General features: G+C 44.8%; 1 protein-coding gene across 3 annotated transcripts in view; it reads left to right on the top strand.

Annotated features, from left to right (window-relative positions):
* The window catches only part of NEGR1 (neuronal growth regulator 1), a 294,195-nt gene that overhangs the window by 193,112 nt on the left and 81,515 nt on the right, over positions 1-19,568 (top strand). For all 3 annotated transcript variants that reach the window (XM_075037379.1, XM_075037377.1, XM_075037378.1), the window contains exon 4: positions 8,980-9,111. In XM_075037379.1, coding sequence (XP_074893480.1) covers positions 8,980-9,111 — 132 coding nt within the window. The remainder of the gene's footprint in view (positions 1-8,979; positions 9,112-19,568) is intronic.

Genomic DNA, 19,568 nt, shown 5'->3' with positions numbered 1-19,568 from the left:
ACTGAGCCAAAACATCTGTTTCTTGCAACCGAGCTGGAAGTGTTTGGAGACGAGCCAGGAAACCTTCAGAGATAGACCAAGGCAGGAACGATCAGCGGTCACGGGCTAAGACTGACTGCGATCAGGGAGGTTTTGCTTGTGTGGCAGAGGAGAGAAGATAAGCAGGAGAGTCCTGCCCATAGCTGTCTGCTCCTCTGCCACTCCACTTAGCCCCTGGCATCTGCTAACATTGTCTGTCCTGGCTTCGGGAGGAAGGACGGACAGGGATGTGCTCTCAGCTGTCCTGAGCCACCAGAGAAACCTGCAAATTGCCTCTTGGCTGTGCGTTGTGCGTGTTGGCACCAGCTGGTTCCAGAAGCAATGCCTTCAATGCCAGCATATTACGCTGACAAAGATAACGTTAATTTAGGGCTCAGATGCCTTGGGGCTTTACAAAGCTTTTGTGTCCCGCTCCTAGGCTGGGTTTATGGAGAACACCCCTTCTTTTTCTGCCTTGACATAAACTCCTAGTTCTGTGCCATTTGAGGAAGCAGCTCAGCTCTCAGCTCTAGGTTTACAGCTCCATGTTGCAGTACTTTACACAAGCCCACTGCTTTGCGGTTTTTTATTGAACGGAGATGCCTGCTTCTCCCAGCCATCAGCTCTGGCTGGGACCTCCAGGAGTCAGTAAACCTTCCAGCCCAGTGGGTTGACACGTTCCGCTGTTTGCACCGAAGGCACAGCCCCAAGGCTTTGGGCTCCTGCTCCCACTTGCCGGGGCTGGGCGCCTGAGCAATTAGTTGGGTTGCAGAAATTCGTGCTGTCCGTGCAGCAGAGGATGGGCTACTGCAGCACACCCTTCTTGGCATACAAAGCTGGTGGGGTGGTTGTACGCCCTAAATGCAACAGCTCGCGCTGCTGCCTCTTACCCGAGCGCTTCCTCAGCGGCAGACGTGCTTCAGGGAGCTGCTCCTGTGCTCATCCTTGGATGAGCGAGGCCTCCCTGGAAAACACCCAAAGCACACGGGATGGCTCGTGGGGGGCTCGGGGTCTTCCATCGTGAGAAAAACTGTGCGCATGGGACAGCTAAATACCACACCGGTGGGCACATCGTGATTGCACAGATGGATTGGTCCACGCTCCAACTGTTTGGGGACCTGAAGTTTTGCGATTAATATTTCGTATGAATTTAATGGCCTGGCTCATGATCCTGAAGGGAAGTTTTTCAGTTGGTAAGGGCATCACATGTCATTAAATCAATGGTTCCCTGATATCAAACACACCGCTGGCAGCTTCCCAAGAACTCAAGGGGAAATGGTGTGGAGCTCTACCCAGAGTAAATGAGGGGATTAATTAACATTTGAAGACAGCAGTGCAACCTCTGGTACCCAATGTAAACTGCTGGTTGTGATTCTTTTCTTTGCCTTTGAATAAACAAAAAAAAAGGAACTTCCAAAATCACACCTCTCCCATACAAAAGACGGTGCCTTTTGGTTTCAGATTATGGGACCTTTGCCTTTTTTTTTTTTTTTTTTTTTTTTTTTTAGCAATACTTGTAAGTACCATTCTTGGGACACTTAGTATTAGGACCCAATTAAGTGACATTCAGTATCATGATCCATTGCTCTGGGGTCAAGTGACATTACACTGTCTGTGGTCAGAAGGTTTCTGAGGAAGACTTCTCAGAAAAATGTCAGTTTTATCAGGACCATTCCAGAAGTTTGAGCATCCCTTCAGGAGCAATTATAGGTACTCCTAGAAATCCTTATGTCTTCTTAAAATCTTTAAACAAGCTGAAAAAAAAAAAATCTTGTTAAAATACAGTTGTCAGGAGAAGAATATTCAAACTAAGATGGTCAAATAATTGGGTCTTTATGAAGGAACTGAGAAACGAGAGTAAGATTACAATCTTAGCGAAACACAGTTTCAAACTAAAACCGTATAAAAGCACTGCACAGAAATAAGTGTGACTTTTTGGACGATTTTATAACAAATGGAAAGTATTTCTTGCTTTTCAATAAAAGTAGATGAACTCATTAATAACTCATAAAATGCTATGAAAATTAGAATTTTAATACATGCTTAGTTTATTCCCTCAGATATTAGTTCATTTTTATTTGAGAAATACTGCACTTCCGAGTGAGCAATTTATGAATCATAGAAGATATTTCAGTGAAACAAAATCTTTAATGTTCAAAACCAAACCAAGGAACTGTAGATTTCACCCTCTTTCCCCTTCCTTTGGTATAGTGTCCCTCATGGCTATTTTGGGAGATACTGGTCTTTTGAAGACAGTGTGCCAATTTTGGGGCTTGCACAAATTTTTAGAGAAAAGTAACAGATGACCTCCAAAATCCAATGAGGTGCTCCTTTTTTTCTATTTTACTTTTGAAACACTTTTTGTTGTTGTTCTTTATTATTTTGCTGCTGTTATTTCTGTCTTGCCCCACTGTAGTGGTGGGTGTTGGTACCGAGGCGGTGGCTGGAGCACTTTGTGACAAGGGTCTTTCAGCCTCTGGGGACGTCCCCTCCGGGAGGGCTGCAGGCAGAACCCCGGCTGGGCAGGCTGCTGAAGGCAGACGCTCCAGGGAGGTGGCAGCGAGCGAACAGCAGACGCCACATTCATCCTGACCAGACCTGCAGTACCTCCTGTTTCATTTCCCAGGATCGTTTCTTCTGGGCATTTTTATGAATAAGTCATATTTTAAATGTATTAAGAGTTCTTTTTAAGATGCACGTTTTACAAAAAAAATGGTGCTGCTTTTGGGGGATATGAAGAAATATGAAAATAAATAGTCGTTAATGATTCGTTTAACTCTAGTAATGCCTCCAGTTTCAAACTGCAGACAGAAGAGTCATATGAAATGGGAGGGATCAACAAATAAATGTATTTGAGCCAAATAGATAATCACCAGATAAATAATAGGCTGTCATTTTCAGGGCATCATTTTGATGCAGCAACAGGAGGAAGGGATGTTGTAAAGCCATCAGCCATCAGCCAAGCTGCGAGCACTGTCCTTTACCACGGGGCAAATGCCTGGCTGGCACTGCCCGGGCTCCTCCTGCCCCCCATCCCTCCTGCCCCCCATCCCTCCTGCTCCCCATCCTTCCTTCTCCCCAGCCCCACAGCTCCCACACCCACCGGCTGACCAACGGACCACGTCTCTTCCGAAAGCCGCCACAGGCATGGGGCTTTATTGGGAATAATTAGCCTCTTCCCCAGAGCCAGATCCCCACATTAAGTGCCATGAATTATAAATAAGATCAAGTGAGATTTAATAGTGTAGCTTTCTCATTAATAAGATCATTGCCCTGTTCTTCCCTACACGGTTTTCATTTTTGTTTTGCAGAGAAAGGTTTTTTAGGCTTTTTTCAGACTGAAAAGTTCATATTTAGCTGTTTGCCACAGAAGACGCAGCGGCCTCTGTGTAAGAGGATCCCTTGCCGAAGGGCGCTTTGGAGGTCAGGATGCAGAGAGATGATCTCCCTGCTATGGGTTGTGGTCTTCCAGTGAAAAAAACCTGGCACTTGCAGCAGACTGCACTTGCACCCCTGCCTTCTGCAGGCAGCACAGAGTTTTGAAGAGATCCACAAAAATCAGAGTGCAGTCTGATATGCATAAAACTAAATATCCAGAAGATGTAACATGCAGATGAACCCACTATCTCAAGTGGGGTTTTTTTCTTCCAGAGTAACATCTGATGGACCATATCTTCTCCTCAAGTATTAAAATGGAGCTGGCTCTCCTTTATGTTAATACTCAGCTGCTAAGGCAGAAAAGTCAGTCCCTATTCTGGAGTATGCGCTGACCCTGTGTTGCCTGGCATGAAGCCTGCAAAGAGAAAATTCAAACTTGCTCCAAAACATCATAACTCCATGAATCTCAGACACATACTGCAGCATGGCAGCAGTTCTGCACAGGGACAGAAACTGATGTAACTTCAGAGAATGAGGAAAACTGACTGTGACGGCTTCTTTTGTAGGGCCAACCTCTACCCTCTACACACAACATCTCTTGATAACTGGCTGAGATTTACATTGCCCCCGCTATGAGCATGCCCACAGCTAGTCTCCAAACACTTCTCTCTGTACCTATATATTTCACATACAGATGTACCCCTGTTTGTCTCCACCTCTGAAACTTTCAACTTTGTCAGTCTATGTTCACATCTCTTTTATCAGCATGCCTTTCTTACAGAATTGCTCTACTTGCTTTTCTTGTTTCGTGTTGTCAGCTGGGAGATCTCCTCCAGCCCTCAATTTATCTGTCAGTTTTGGATATTTTTTTTCTTTACATTTTATCTGATTTTTCTTTTCAAACATGGAGCGTGGCTTCTCTAAGGCTAAATGGCCTTCAGCGATCAATGTTTAAATGGTCCCTAATGTGATAGGGCCATTCTCCTAATAGACAATGAGCTGTTCAGATTACCTGCAGTTCCTCTGAGAGGACTATCCAATTACAGCACTGGGTGTAACTTTAAACCCAGAATTCATAATGAGTAGTAGAAATGGCTTCAGATCATTTTTCTGGGTGAAGCCAATTGTTTAGATTGCTCTCAGCATCCCACGGCAACGCGTCTGCGGGAAAGAAAGGTGCCTCCTTGCACCCTTGATCCTGTACCTCCACCCAGCCTCTGAGATCGAGAAGGACCTTATGGATCACTTAAAGCATCTGTGGATAATCAGATGGCATCACGATGACATCGTCGTTGGAGACCGCCTTCTGTTCTCTCATCCTGAGCCCAGTTCTCATCGTCGAGGCAGGATAAGTGAGGATGAGCTGGGATCTCTGCTCCTCCTCTCTTCTGGGCGGCAGCTCGCTCGGCTCCGCACAGGCTCTCCTGGGCACCATCAAAATGCCCTGAGCCCGCGACGAACCAGGGCTGGCGTCAGCTCAGCTGTGTGCTCTCCGCGCTCCCAGCCCTACGAGGGTTTTCACTCTCTGCCGGAGGATGAGGTATCTCAAAGATTGGGTCATAAAAGCCTGTCCTGAGCACTGAACAGGTTTTACAGTTCATAAACTGGGGTTGTATTGTAGTTATTTAATAGCCTAGTGAATAAGGGAAAAAAAAAATCTCCCTTGGCTCAGATGAAGTCCTCGGAGTTTTTCAGAGCCACCCTGGACTTGCACCAGATTTTTCTTCTTACTGGCTTATGTTTAACACCAGGGGAGGAAAATGCTACCCTTGTAAAACTCATCTGTCCAAGCCTTTGAGAACTGGTCCATATGGCAATGCGTACGTGTGCTACACCTGATGCCAGGTACCATATGTGTGGTAAGAAACCACAGTTTTAATTGTGTACTCTCCTGAGGAATAACAAGTGTGATGATTTATCAGGCATCATATCACATGGCAGTAGCAGAAAATAGGCATTCAAGCTTAGTTTCACAGGTGTTTCCCTTCCTGGCTAGAGAACCTGGTCCTATAACCTAAGATATATCCAGAGCAAATTACTGACATACCATGTCAGTACCGTGTATCAGTAAGTCTAGTTAAGAGATCTTCTGAAATACCCATCAGGAATGGCCTTGGACATGAGGCACTCTCATGTTTATGTTTCTTTTACTTCAGCTTACAGTTTTTTCCCATCTTTGATCAAAGATCTTAGCTGACACAACCTCAGGCTGATGGACTGGTACTAATGAACTTTCCAGATTTCTTTTTCTCACATACCAAATCTGCTAAGTCTTTTGGTTCTACAGCCAGAAAAGACAGCCAGACACGTTCCTGATATCTTGAAAGGCCCGTAAAGTGCACATGGTCTGCAGAAGGGCAGAGCAAGGTGCCATTACCCCTGGCTGTAAGACACCACAGAAAAAAACAGTGAGAAAACTGAGCTGTCTCCTGAAACTTGTCTTCATTCAGCAGTGTCTTCATACACAATTTATTCTCCCTGCTGCTTATGAATGTCCTTTTTTGAGCTGGATATGCATGCAATGTAACATAAATACACTTACATATACTTACTTTCACGTAACACTATTTAAGTTCTCCCACACAGCCATGGGACATCTCTAGAACAAAAAACAAGCCGAAGAAGATGAAATACTGTGCAGACAGATAGGAAAGATGAAGTGTGGTATCTCTGTATTCCCGAAGAAAAATATTTACCTCTAATATTTACTAAAAGCTTTCTTACGTGAGCCAGATGCAAAATTTCTGGGGACATGAGGGTTTTAAAATGACTTAATTTTAATATTTTCAAATGTGTGAGTTGCATAAAATACATGGGGTTTACAGCACTATAAAAATGCATGCGTAGTTTGCAGCATAAATTAGGTTAATAGCTCAGCATAAGGTCCCTGTTTGGGGGGGATTTATTGTGGGAACTCCCACCAGGTTTCCCCCAGCAGCACCGATGTATTTGAGCGGTAGCAATCTGTTGTGCTGCTGCCCTCCCAGTCCTGGCTGGTGTCAGCACCTGAATGCGCGTTCGCTTTGCCGGCAGACATCGCTCCTGTTGGTATTTCGCAGCCGGACGGATGACTGCTTGCCAGACCTGAGCACTGACGTTGCTCATGCCATAGCGGAATTGTGCCGAATACGTAAACCTGTCACTTCTGCCAGTACGGAGTGGCGGCTGCATTGACCCCGGCTGAGGCTGAACCTTACCCCATGCAGGTGGCAAAAGCAGTGCCAGAAGCACAGCTACAATCCAGGAATTGTAAAGAAAGCAAAAGCTGGGCGGCAAGAAACTAGGTTATCCCCTGGTGTTATGTTTGTATTAGAAGTTTAAAGCAGAGAATGTTCGGGTTTACCTTAACTCCAAAACACAAATATTTCTTCTTATGAAATTCCAGGTACTTGGAGATAATATGTTTTTCTTCTTTTTTTCTAAATTTATGTTGGGAATTGGGATAGGATACATCATAAATAATTCCTAGAATTCAGTATACAGTATTGTGGTGCCTAACGTATATCCAGGGAAGTACTGACGTTGGAGAGCATTACAATCTCATAATTTAAAAGTCATTTTTAACCTGACACACAGGAAAATTTTGCGGTTTATATAATTTTCTTGGTATTAGAAACAAAGCAGTCTCATTGGAAGGTCTCTCCTCTGCCCAGGCAGATGCCCCTGTGCAGGCAGGGGCTTTGCATCCTTCGCTGCTGTTCAAAGCAATAGTAAACAAAATTTTCCTAGAAATTGATTCAGCCTGGCCAAAGCAGAGCAGGACAAGGGCCACGATGTGAACAGTAACAGAGCTGGTTTGTTTGTGGAAGGGTTTTTTTTGTAATTTATTCCTATGAAAAACATGGAAGAGAAAAAAATTCATTCTCATGCAATTTCTGATATCCATAAATTATTTCATTGCATTTTATGAATGTTCACTTCAATTCACAATAATTTTCCAATTTCAGTCTTATCTTTCTACTTTACATAACCAGTGCTTACTTGGGCTCTTTTGCATGACAGGCATGGTATATTGTGCTTATTAATGAGTGCTATCTTGCTAAGCGATGCACTGTTATAATTGATGTTTTGAACCTTGCACACTTTAAAAGATTAATCCGTGAACAGACAAGCAAATGAAATTCACTGCTGTGATGGACATGAACATAATACTTCTACTTAGTTCTCACTACCTAGTTCAGATTTTTGTCATTGCTCCGTAAGTTGCAAAGTTATTAACAGTCAATTAAAAGCTTGTCTGTCTGGGAAAACACTTTCAGCAAATCTTTTTAACCTTTAGGCCTATAATTTCCAGTGTCTGTAGTCATGACTGCTATGATATATTGTTTTAAGATAAAAGTTACATTTAACATTTTTTGGTTTATTATGTGGCGAATGCCTTGTGAGGAATCTAAAAGAATTAATTTGCTCCCCACCTAGAGTGCACTGCTCAAAAGACACAGAAAGACAAACTTCGACCCAGGTAGCAGTTTTCATCCAAAGGACATCAGAGGGCTCACCACAGGGCAGGAACCACAGTAGGGAAAAGCTGGGAGGTGCTGGGATTTAGAAAACTACACAAATTTCTGTGTATGCTATGACTCCATGTCAAGTGGAGATAAACTAGCTCTCGAATCATATAATTGTTCTTGCTCTCTAAAACAATTAACGTTCCCAGTTACAATGCACTAAGGAGTTGCGTACACAAATATTTCAGTTTAACCTTCATTTTGTTTTACATCAGATAGACCTCTGCCTATTTTCAGTAGCGCTCACGCTGGCTGTCCTTATTTCTGTGTAACGGGGCAAACACTGAGGACCTCATTTCTTGGGTTCTGGTCCTCTGGGAGAGGAGAGCTATTATTTAATAATTAATTAACATGACGGAATGTTTATTAGGGCACAAGATGCAAGCACCGAGCGGTGTGGCGAGCAAGCCCGAAAGGGCTTTTTCCCCAGCGGAGGGATGCGGGGTGACCCGTTGGGCACCCATGAGAGGTGGTCCCCCCGGGACAGGTCTGGCTTTGGCAGCCCTGGGGGGGCAGGGGACCCCAGCTGATGAGGTTTACCACCCTCCACATCCAGCTGGTGCAGCTGCAAGGGCGAAGGGTCCCTGGAAAGTGAGGGCACCTGTGATGGGAAGGGCAGCAGGGCTGGGTCGGCTGGGCTCCTTCTCCCTTTGGCTCGCCCTGGTAGCTGGCTTTGATTGCTGCCGGGGAGCGGTCTCCTCCCAGGTGCAAACCATAAGCCCTAACGGACGGTGAGACTCTTAAGGCAAGGTTTTGACTGAGGACCATACATTATATTCTGTGAAGCCCGTCAGGTACGGAGCTGGGCTAGCAAATGGCTTCTTGTGGCTCTGGAGGCTGCTGAGCCCGACTGCGGGGCAGGAGAAGACTCTTGGCCAACCCAGGAGTTTGGGGGGTGTCGCAGCCCAGCTTGGAGCTGGGGTTTCTTAGCAAAAGCTGGAGGAGCTGCCTGGCTCCCCTTGGCTGTGTATTATCTGCAGCAGCCAGCAAAACCCTCCTGCTCGCGTGTTGGTGAGGTTTCAGGTGTTTTGTGCTCAGCTTCTGGTGACTTCTTTCTCTGATTATTTCATTTCAGCAAAACCCTTTGAGAGCGGACAGTACCTGGACATCTACGGAATTACAAGAGACCAGGCGGGGGAATATGAATGCAGTGCAGAAAACGATGTCTCAGTCCCAGATGTGAAAAAAGTAAAAGTCACAGTAAACTGTAAGTCATGTTGTTTTTTAATCACTAAATCCAATGGAGAAGAGGGATGCGGCTGAGAAGAAAAGTCTAATGCAGTGAACTGCTGCTTGTGGTGAAATTGCAGTGTGTTTGGGTATTGTATGACAGTATCAAAATGACCTGTGCTATTTGATGTACGAGTTAGTCTCACCAGAGGAAGGTAAAATGAGATTAAGGTTCAAATCCTCCTTTTGTCTGTCAGGAGGACAGCAGTGCTGGCATGCTGTCACAAGCTTTATAGCAGGTGCTCTCACTGGGCTGTGGTGTTGAGACTCAGTTTTTGGAGTAATTTTCTGAGTAATTACCTGAGTAACTTCTAAGGACTGCTGTGGTTGTGGGACAGAAGCGTTTCTGATTTAATTTGTTATGGCTGTGCAATAACATAAGGAGATGAGAATTTTTTTTTTAAACTATTTGGGAGATTAAATGGCAATTGATCTCTGTGGCAATTCGAGGTCCTCCCAGGAGAGGCAACAAATAGTTTTATGGGGTTGCCCAAGTGTGAAGGCAAGATGGACTTTGCTGCTGCCCAGTTCTGCTGTAGTGATCCTGGATGGAACTGCCAAGGTAGCCTGTTACTGTCCCTGCAGCCCGTCAGGTCAGGTCTGAAATTCTGGGATTCTCACACTGAGGAGGTGTTTCTGACTTGGGACTGAATTTGGTTTAGCACTTGGTATGATGTGAAACATTTAGAACAGTGTTCTTTCTCCCTCCAACCTTTTTAAAAAACAAACAAACAAAAAAAAACAAAACAAAACAAAAATGGGAATAACTACTCTGATTCATTTTAACTATGAATTTAAGTGCAATTACCCAGCTTGTAATTTGTAACTGTTCCTGGTTTGAAAATTGCTGTGGTGTCTATTGGCCACAATTTTTTGAGATCTCAGCTTTGTGTCTCCCTCCACAGATGTTGTCTCTGTCGATATGCTGTAGGTAGCAAAGCCCGTTGTCCCCCGGTCACTGCAGAGCTGGAGGTGGCAGGCGGGGAGGTGGGTTGCTGATGGGGCTGCCTGTGCTACCGGGGCATTTATGGGATGTTCCCACATTCGAAAGCTAACCAGACTCTCCACATTTACATGGCACCAGGGTACTTGCGGTTTGTGCTGTCCTGGGACGTGGTGGGTCAATGCGCTAATGCTTATAGAACAGCTGGATCATATGCTGGGTCTCGCAGGCAGTTTTCTGTACTGCTTGGTCACACAGGCTGGTGGTTCTGGCCGCAGGTCCTGAGGCTTCTGCAGTGAGGCTCTGGTATAATGTGCTGTGGCCGTCAGTCCTTGCTTTACAAGTCACAAGGACAGACTTAAACTGCAGAGCAGCTCGAGGAGGCTCGTGCAGAGCGCATCGCTGTTCTTGCTCCTTTTTTGCCCTCATTGACGTGTTTCCACCTACATCAGCTTTGCTGAATTTCTGAAAGCAGGCAGTGCTCTAAAAACTGTGGATTATGGGGAGGAAAAACCACAGTGAATGGTATCTTATGGAACAAACATCCTGGCTTGTGTCAGAAATCGTGTGGCCAGCGGGACTAGGGCAGGGATTGTTCCCCTGTACTCGGCACTTGTGAGGCTGCACCTCGAGTCCTGTGTTCAGTTTTGGGCCCCTCACTGCAAGAAAGACATTGAGGTGCTGGAACGTGTCCAGAGAAGGGCAACGAAGGGGATAATGGGAGAAACAGTGTGTCTGTGTCGAGGGATGTGCAGGCTCAGAGGGTCACACTCCTGTTTGGTGCGGACTGCAAGCAAGGGGTGCTCAGGTTTGACTGCAGCACGCAGTGTAAGGGTACTTCTGTCTGCAGTAAGAAACATGTTACCGGCTGCTAAAGCAACCAACAAGCTCGGTAAATACTTGAATAAAGCGTCCAAGCTGATCTTTGTCCCAGTTTGGCTATCTGGGCTAAGCTGGATGTGTCCTTGGCCATAGTGTTATGTCATATTCGGGCAAACTTTGAACTCTGCACTGGGGACATGCAGAGTGTTTCTTTTTTTGTTTGTTTCTTACAACTAAAGAAGAAAATGGAGGGGACAAAATAAAACTGAAGCAGTGTAAAACTAGGATCTCGCTGCAGCATGAAACAGTTTGTATACGTGAATGATTTGTTGTAGTCAGCTAATTGCTAATGCACTTCTGTTTGGATTTGTATGTTGTCCCCTAGCCAGTTAAGTGAAATACAAAAGTGCTCTGAACATCTGCTTGCTGATGCTCATCTGTTCTGACCAGGCAGAAAAATGGCTTGTTGTGTTCGGGAGAGGGTCCTGCTGGAGCTGGGCAATGCTGGGAGAGCTCGCCCTGCCGCGTCGGCCCCGCGGGCGCAGTGTTGACAGCGGGTGGGACGTGCCGCGGTGGCCGGTGCTGCTGGGGTGGGTGAGCTTTGCTTCCTGGCGCTTCGGTGCGGGCAGCGCCTTTCAAAAAGGGATGTCGTGTGTGTGATCACACTGGCAGAACGATGCCTGTTTGCTCTCTGTTGACCTGCCCCGGCAGGCCAGCTTTCCGTCAGTAAAAGCCAAGTATTTCATTTAGGAGAGCTGTGGTTTGTCCGCTGGTCACTGTTTACAAGATGTTTTTATCAAATTTATTTTCAAGTTTAAATCTGGGAAGATCTTAATGAAAGAAATATAAAAGAAGAGAGGAAGCCTTCAGGTCATTTTGTTACCCTGGCTCAGGCAGTTTCCTTTGTCATGTGTTCTTCAGTCCCATTTCTTAAGATGTCTGTTCATTTGTCTAACAAAGAGCAATGCTTTCTCCCTCCACCACCCCCCCAAAACAAATCCCATTCCTTTATTTTCTGTGGTTTTGCAAACTTACTTAATTCTCCAGCTGACGCCCTGTTGCGTGGGCTCAGCACCAGCTCCGCAGCCTGTGCTGCTCCTCACCACCCTGGTGTTACTCTGTGATTGTACTTCTGGTGCAGGGATGTTGTGCCCATCTGCCAGGTACTTCCACCGCGTCTTTAATTGCACTCACAACTCGTTCCTCGGTAAGCGTCACCGAAGCCGTGACCAGCACACCAAACTCTCCTCCTTTAGTCTTACGGGGATCCTGTAACTTCACAAAACGTCTATCACCTTTCCCACCTGTAGTGCTTACGATAGAAAATACTCTTGGAAGTAATGTGTGTGGCTTGCGCTTCAAGTCCTGCTTTTGCACCCTTACGATCTGATCGGGAGTGGATGGCCGTGTGCTGCAGAAGCATCACTTCATCTCGGGGTCCGAGCAGTCCCTGTTTCATCTCTGTCCCTCCACCACATCTCATACATACGGTGACGTCTTGACGTACGATCTCCAGCACACAGAATGATGACGGTACCACACTACATTTGCATGAATATGATTGCTTAACTGCTGCTTCTGACAATTTTTAATACTGTTTCACTGTTATTAAAAGGAACGTTCTTTACTGCAGACCTGATAACTGTAGAATAAATCAAGGTTTTATTGTGCCCAGTTAATAGAATGTATCAATGAGCCCTGAGCGGTTACGGTGGATATAAGCATAATTTTGAATATGGATATTCATCGCATATAGCGGTTGTTCAGTCATCCAAGCATGTACAAGAAAATTACCAGGTCTAAATTACTTTCTGAATTTCAAGTTTCTTGGCTGGGCAACTTCCAACCATACATAAACAACCAGCTTGCGCTCTGCCTTACAGCACATATATTATAACTCTAATGACTTTACAGGGGTTTTTTTCTTTATACTGCTTCATATTGCATAATTTACATTTTCTACTTTAATTTATGTCTGTCCCCCATAATTTCCCTTTCAAAAGTGGTGGCCTGAGAATCCATGGTGCATTTGTCTGCCTGAATTCTGAGAGAGGAAGGGGGGGGGGGGGGGGGAGAAATTGGAGCTGCCGGTTTATGAAGAAGGAATACTATACCAAATTGAGTTAAAATAGATAAGATATAATCCAATTTCATTTCACAAGTAAATCTTATTAGCATTTTCCATTACATTTTTATAAAGCAAATACTGATTTATAGATGATAATATTGAACCCTACTTTGAAGGAACCAGTGTCTGGATTAGCAAGACTTTAATATGTCATCTGAAAGCTGGTCTGAAGCTATCCATGTGGTGCTATAGCTTTCCTGACTCTCTTCAGGTTTATTAGTGTCATACTTAGAAAATACTAAAGGCAGCTGCTAAATGCAAGATTCTCTAGAAGTGTTGAGGCCGTGCTGAGATGATGCAGAATGGGATGTGTGCATCATGGAACTGGTGTTTATTTTAATTGATGTAAAATTGTCAGCTACCTAAATAAGTAGCAAATGTGGACTTTCAAAGTGGAGCGGTATTGCAGTATTCCTTTCTTCAGGCAACGTACACTAAAGGTCTGGTCTTCTGTAACGGTATCTTGAACAGCTCTGTTGAAGCTGGATCTTGCAGACTACTGAATTAAGATCTGGTGCCTTTGGAGAGGAAAAAAGCCATTCAGTTGAAATTAAAAAACAATAATTTAATTTCAGCCTTTATGAACCCCATCATGCTGCAAATTGAAGGCCAGACTCACCGGTGCTTACCAGGGAGGTGAAAATTAGAGTTCCTGTGCCGAGGAAGCCCAGCTGGCACCAGGAAGGGCTGGTGTGGTGTGGTCCTGTCAGGTCTGTTGGTTTGGCTGTCTTGGGGTCTTCCTGGCAGCACAGGAGGGAGGACAGGTCTTGATTTCTGAGCCAGGACTCCCAAGTAGTTTTTCTGGCACAAGTTGCTTCAAAGGAAATGATGCCTAGTGCAGCCTGGGCTCAACCTCCGGCAGGTCTCCTGCCTCCGATGTGCTGCAGGCTACAGAAGAGAAAGCTAGTCTGCCAAGTCTTGTAGACAGTAAATACAAACAATATAAAGATAACTCAAAATATTCTAGGTGCTGAGCCATGTCTGCTTGCAACAGCATTTCTTTGTACAGATATTTTTTGTTTGATCTTGAAAATATTGGAAGAGGAAAATGGAAGTGAATAGACTAGATGATAACCTGTAAAAACTGTATTAACCTTGTAAGTTGTGCTCCTGAATCGGTGTTGCCAATAGATGTTCGCCCAGTCCCTCCGTAAGGCATCTCCGGTGATGGCAGCTCCATGGGCAACATACTCTAATCTACTTAATCACAGTCCTTAACTGAACATTTGTCGCAGTGTCTAATGCGATCCTTCCTTGCAGAATTACAACCCCATTCCTCACCTGTCCTCTGAGGAAAGCAGAACAGATCAGTCTCGCCTTTCAATCTCGTTGGAGACGGTGGACTTGTGCTCCCCATGTTCACCAGCCCTGATTCAGATCATCTTTTTTCTTGGGTCACGTTTGCTAAGGGATTGACTAGATGTTTCTTTTCTGTAGATCAGTTGGTGCTAGGGACGGGCCTTCTCAAATCAGCTCTTTCAGACTTGAGCTAGCGTGCCCGGCGAGGCGTTGGATTGCCGAGGAGGTGGAAGGATTATTTCCGATGGCTGTTTGTGTACCTGGCTGGGGCACTTGCCCTCCCTGGGGGAGCAGGACACTTCAGCGGGGTTTTGCCCCCGGCAGCCCCGGTCGCTCTGCAGAACGGCTGTCGTACCCCCTCCCGCTGTTCGTCCAGCTGACGAATCCCAAGCGGTGAACTCGTTCCTCTGCAGCTTCCTCCAGTTTTCAGGCCATGTCAGTTGATCAGGGTTGTTTTCAGGGTTCTCGTCTCTGATAAAGGTATCGATGACACCCGCCACCACCAGTAGCAGGCCCAGGACTGGTGTCCAGCGGAGCAGACCCACAAGCAGAGCCTCCCAGACAGCACGCACTGGTGTTGATCCGAGCTTTTAGCCAAGCCCGGCTCACTTGTGCGTGGGAGATGCGGTCAAGCGCTTGCTGCAGTTAAGCTGTGGCATCCACTGCCATTCCTTGCAGGAACCAATGACCTGAAACAATCTATTCTTAACAAACCTGTGGGCGATTGCTCGTTGTCTTGTTATCTTCCAGGTGCTTTCACATCTTTGATTGCTTGAACAGCATTTATAGGGGGATTGGAGGTAAATGGACTGGCTTGTAATTCCCTGTTGGCCCCTGTTGCTCCCTCCTTTTCTGACAAAGGTCCATGGAGGCTGTGTTAGGTACTTGCCCCCCACTTCAGAAGTAGCACTCTAGCTCTGCATTTGCTTAATCCAGCCCTGGAATATATTGAAATTCAGTAGGCCAGCTGGTTTTGTATCAGTTTGGTTTCTTCAGTTACTTGCTGCATTATTCTTTCCTTAACCTGAAATATAAAACAATTAATTACGGTCATTGAACTGGTAAAATTCTGTGTTTGGAACTATTCTGCCTCCCTTACCCTTTCCTTTTTGTGCACGTTTCACGTTCTTCAGTGAATCATCTAAGTTTTGTTTTGGGGTTGGGTCTTTTGCCTCCTTTCGCCAAGTTTTCCCCTGCCCTGGAGCCCGGGCTGTGTGCTCAGAGCAGGCGCTGCATCACCCGGGTTGCGATGGTCCCGCTCGGGTCCGGAGCGGAGGGACCCTGGGCTGCTGCCCACCCTGCCAGGTGCTGGCGTCCGAATTCTGCCACTGGTTTTCAGCCGGAGCAGCGTCAGTCCCATGGGATTGGGTTTTCAGGGAGCAGCGAGCTGGTCACGAAAGGTGTCTGCTGTGCAGACCTCGTGCCCCCTTCCTGCTGTGATGGCTTGATAAGATGTTTTATGCTGTGGGGGTTTTTTATAGAAGGAATGTGTGAGTTTCTTGTATGAATTTTAAGTAATGTGTTTGTTTTTTGCTTGGACAGGTTAGGGTTTTTGCAGAACAGCTTATCTCATTAGCATTTCTTAGAAGTCTGCCTTACTGTTGCTATGGTGCTTTGCATAATATTATGCATAATACTCTGATTTTACTTTGAAATCAGACATACTGTACAAGCCACTCTAACCTAATTATATCTGTAACCTTAAACCTATTGGGGAAAAACATTATAGGACTTCAGTGTTTGTTGGGGCTCCTAATACCTGGACACGTTGCTGTGACTTCATTTTCCGAGAAAGTGTCTTGCTGTAAACGGTTGCTGACCTATGAAAAACATTTCCTTGGCAAGGTTGTTTATTTTGGATTCAACAAAGAAAATTCCCTTCAATCAAGGTGATTGTGTTATTAAATTAAAAAGAAAAGCCCAAATATTTTCCAAAGATCTCTGTCCTCCTCTGCTTTCGTACCAAGTATGAAATTATTCAGAGCAATTTGTAGTTTTAATTTCCACTTTCTTCTAATATAAGAGAGGGGAGGAGGGGGACTTCTGTGTAAGCATAAACAAATAACTCTGATTCTTTCAGTTTTTAATAGCTACAGATGTGCAGCTTCCTATTTATATCCCTGACTAAATTTAGGACCCTGGGGGTTATGGTTAGCATTGGCTTTAGGAGACCAGGAGTCATTTTGTTGGAGAAACCAGTGAGTCTACATAAATGTATTTTGATCTGTAAGTGCAACTTCTTCTTTTTTTTCTTAAAACAGCATGGACAATGTATTGAATAGTTGTATGCATTTGTGTCAGTCTTTGGTTTTGCAATATTGTTTGTTTGTTGGCCAGCCTGAGAAGGAACATCCTTCCTGTCTGTTGTACCAGAAGTTTACAATCGTGACTGCAGTCAGGGGTGCTGCATCTCGCAGCCTTAGAGGACCTGAAACTTCACACAAATGTTTACTGTTGGTGAGGTCGCTTCCATCCAATTACAGAGTTCTTTCTTTTAAACCAGCTAAAACCAGTTCTCTGAAAGAACAAAAGTGTGGAGAAGTTACTGCTTTTCTTTACGGTGTCATTTATATCAAGTAAATTCGGTCGTGTCAACTCTTCAAACAGAATTGCACCCACATGAGATGAAGTCATATGTTCATATTTGACCGTGGAACAGAAAGACCTTATCTTGGTGTTGCAGTGGTTGATATTATCCATCTGGCTGAAATTCACACATTTAAAACTGCATCATGTAGGTCAGTCTCTCTTTAATCACGAAGTATTTCCTGATATTGTAATGACAGAGAGCAATTTGCAGGTACTGAGCAGCCACAATTCCCACTGACCGTTTCAAGAGGTGTAGGGAGCCTTGGAAGATTGAACTTTGCAATACCCTTCTGAAGTATCAAAATTACACTCTGAAAAGCTAAAAGCACTCTGGAGTGTGGTTTCACTGGCTTCTGTGAAACGTGTTTTCCTAAATTCTCAGGTTACCATTTAAAAATGGGGTTTTGGCTTCAGAGTCACGCTGGGGACTCCTGGAAATCTGACTACTGGTTCATATTTGATTCTGTTAATGGATCAGTGGGGCTTATTGCAGTGTGAGCTTTCCAGAACGTGACTCCGTTCTGTTCAAGCCTTCTTGGTCTCGGACGTGTGGGTGAGTGTAATGCTGGTGCACGTCACGGACTTGCGTGGTGGGTCAGAGTCTGCAAGCGTAAGAGATGACCCTGGCCAGGCATAAGCTGTGTCCAAAGCATGACTTCAGGCTGCCCCCTTTTCCACAAATTTTCTGGCTTCTTTGGGAAGAAGCCTGCAAGGATTGGTCTCCTTTTGTTTTGTCCTACCTGGGGAATGGGTGGTGTCCTCCCTTCACTTTTTTCATCTGAAAACTGTTGCAAAAGTTAGAGTTGTGCTAACATTTTGACTGGTGAGAATAGTGCTGCTCTGCGATGTGCTGCTGGGGGACCGTGGACTGACTTCTCAGAGGACGTGTTGGCAGTCGGCAACGCAGGCAGGTCAGGAGTGACGTGGGTCTGGAGGTTCGTGTATTAGTCCATCAGGGCCATCTCTTGACTTGTTTTTCCCATTATTGTTAAATACTACCTGATTCTAAAAATTGGATTCTCTGTGCTGTACGGATGTTCTAGTTCAGTAGTTCTAACTTTTCCATCTGAGCTACTATTTCAATTAAAAAGATGTAGGAAGGCCTTCAGAGGAGCAAGGGAGAGGAGGTCTTTCCTGCAGCACATAGTACACAGCTGAGAGCAAGGAAATAACAGTGTAATTAGTTTCTATATCAGTGGGTCAAATACATGAGAATACAAAGCCACCTGCTCTAGCTGAAGGAGATTAGGTGCTAGCACAGCTGAGATGAAAACTTCACTCATGGTTTAAGTCAGCAACAGCAGAGCTTGTCTTTGGGTCCAGCCATCCAGACGAGGAGCTGCTAGCAAAATACTTCAGGTGAAACTAGTGCAAGTAAGAACAGGGATTTTTGCATAAGGTAAAGATCTTTGAAGAATTTTCTGCTATCCTGTAAAATGGAGCTTTTGATCATGCACAATGTAATCAGAGTTGGGGTTTTCTTATTTTGGGGTTTTTTGTTATTTTTGGCCAACATTAGGACTAAATTCTTATTTACTTAATTTGCAAGCTATTCTCATCACCAAGATCACTTGTATGAGTTACGTGATGTCCTGTCTCACAGTAACACTTCATGAAAAATGAACTACACCAATTCAGTAAAAACTGGTCATATATTTAAAACCACCTCATTTGGTGGGGTGGGAAAGAATGTAGTTGATTTGAAGAAAATATCTTTCCCCTCACTGGTAGGGAAGGAAGCCTCTTACAAAACTAATGTTTGCCATTTTATGTCCTTCAGGTATTTTTATTAACATTTCAGAATTCAGATTAAAACAATATAGTTCAAGTTTCTGACTCAAGTGCAATTTGGCTCCTAAATTAACATTGATTTCTTTCTGCAGTGTAATAGTTTACAATTAGGTTCTGCAAACCGCTGCACAGTTACTGCACATTTCTGAAAAAAGTTGCTCATATTGAAGCGTGACAAAATTGATTATAATGTTCCTTCATGTAGATGGCATTTTGCTGCCACAGCACATAATCAAGGGCTTTGGCAACATGAAATGAGGTCTTGTATTTGAAGAAGTTGGAGTATTAGTACGCAAGATATCCCTCCAACAGATAAGGAGTACATTTGCCATCATCTTAAAATCTCTGCTTAACTCTGCCAAGTGATTGGGGGGGGGGGGGCAGTGGTACTTAGCGGGGAGCAGGCAGCTGCACCCTGTGTTTGCCAGTGGTGGGATGCAGATGTGTAAGGACACCAGCTTGTTGAGTGGGCTGCCTCTTCTCTCCATAAAGATCTTGGGTTGACCAGCGGCACGTGAGGCTGCAGCACAAGGATGTAACTTGGCCTGGGAAGAAGAGACGATGCTCCAGCATAATGCCAACATTGCTGCTGCAATGGTGCAGCTTTTGGCTGCGAAGGCAAATTAAGAGTTTAAGACGCCTCACTGTGGGAGGAGTGTGTTCAACACCAATCTGTGAACCACATTGAGGAGTTAGAGAGCTATTAAAGCATGTGCAAACAAATCCTTTTTCAAGCACTGTTTTCTGGGGAAGCAGCACGTCTGACCTAGCTATTAAAAGATTTTTTTCTATTATTCAAATCTGGATTTTATTGTTTCAGAAGCCTATGGGTGCTGATTATTTGTAATTTCTGCAGTGGTTA

The sequence above is a fragment of the Buteo buteo genome, chromosome 10 (genome assembly GCF_964188355.1).
Source record: "Buteo buteo chromosome 10, bButBut1.hap1.1, whole genome shotgun sequence".
In the NCBI taxonomy this organism is placed as follows: Eukaryota; Metazoa; Chordata; class Aves; order Accipitriformes; family Accipitridae; genus Buteo; species Buteo buteo.
Note: the sequence above shows the minus strand (reverse complement) of the source record. Positions and strands in the feature narration are given on the sequence as shown.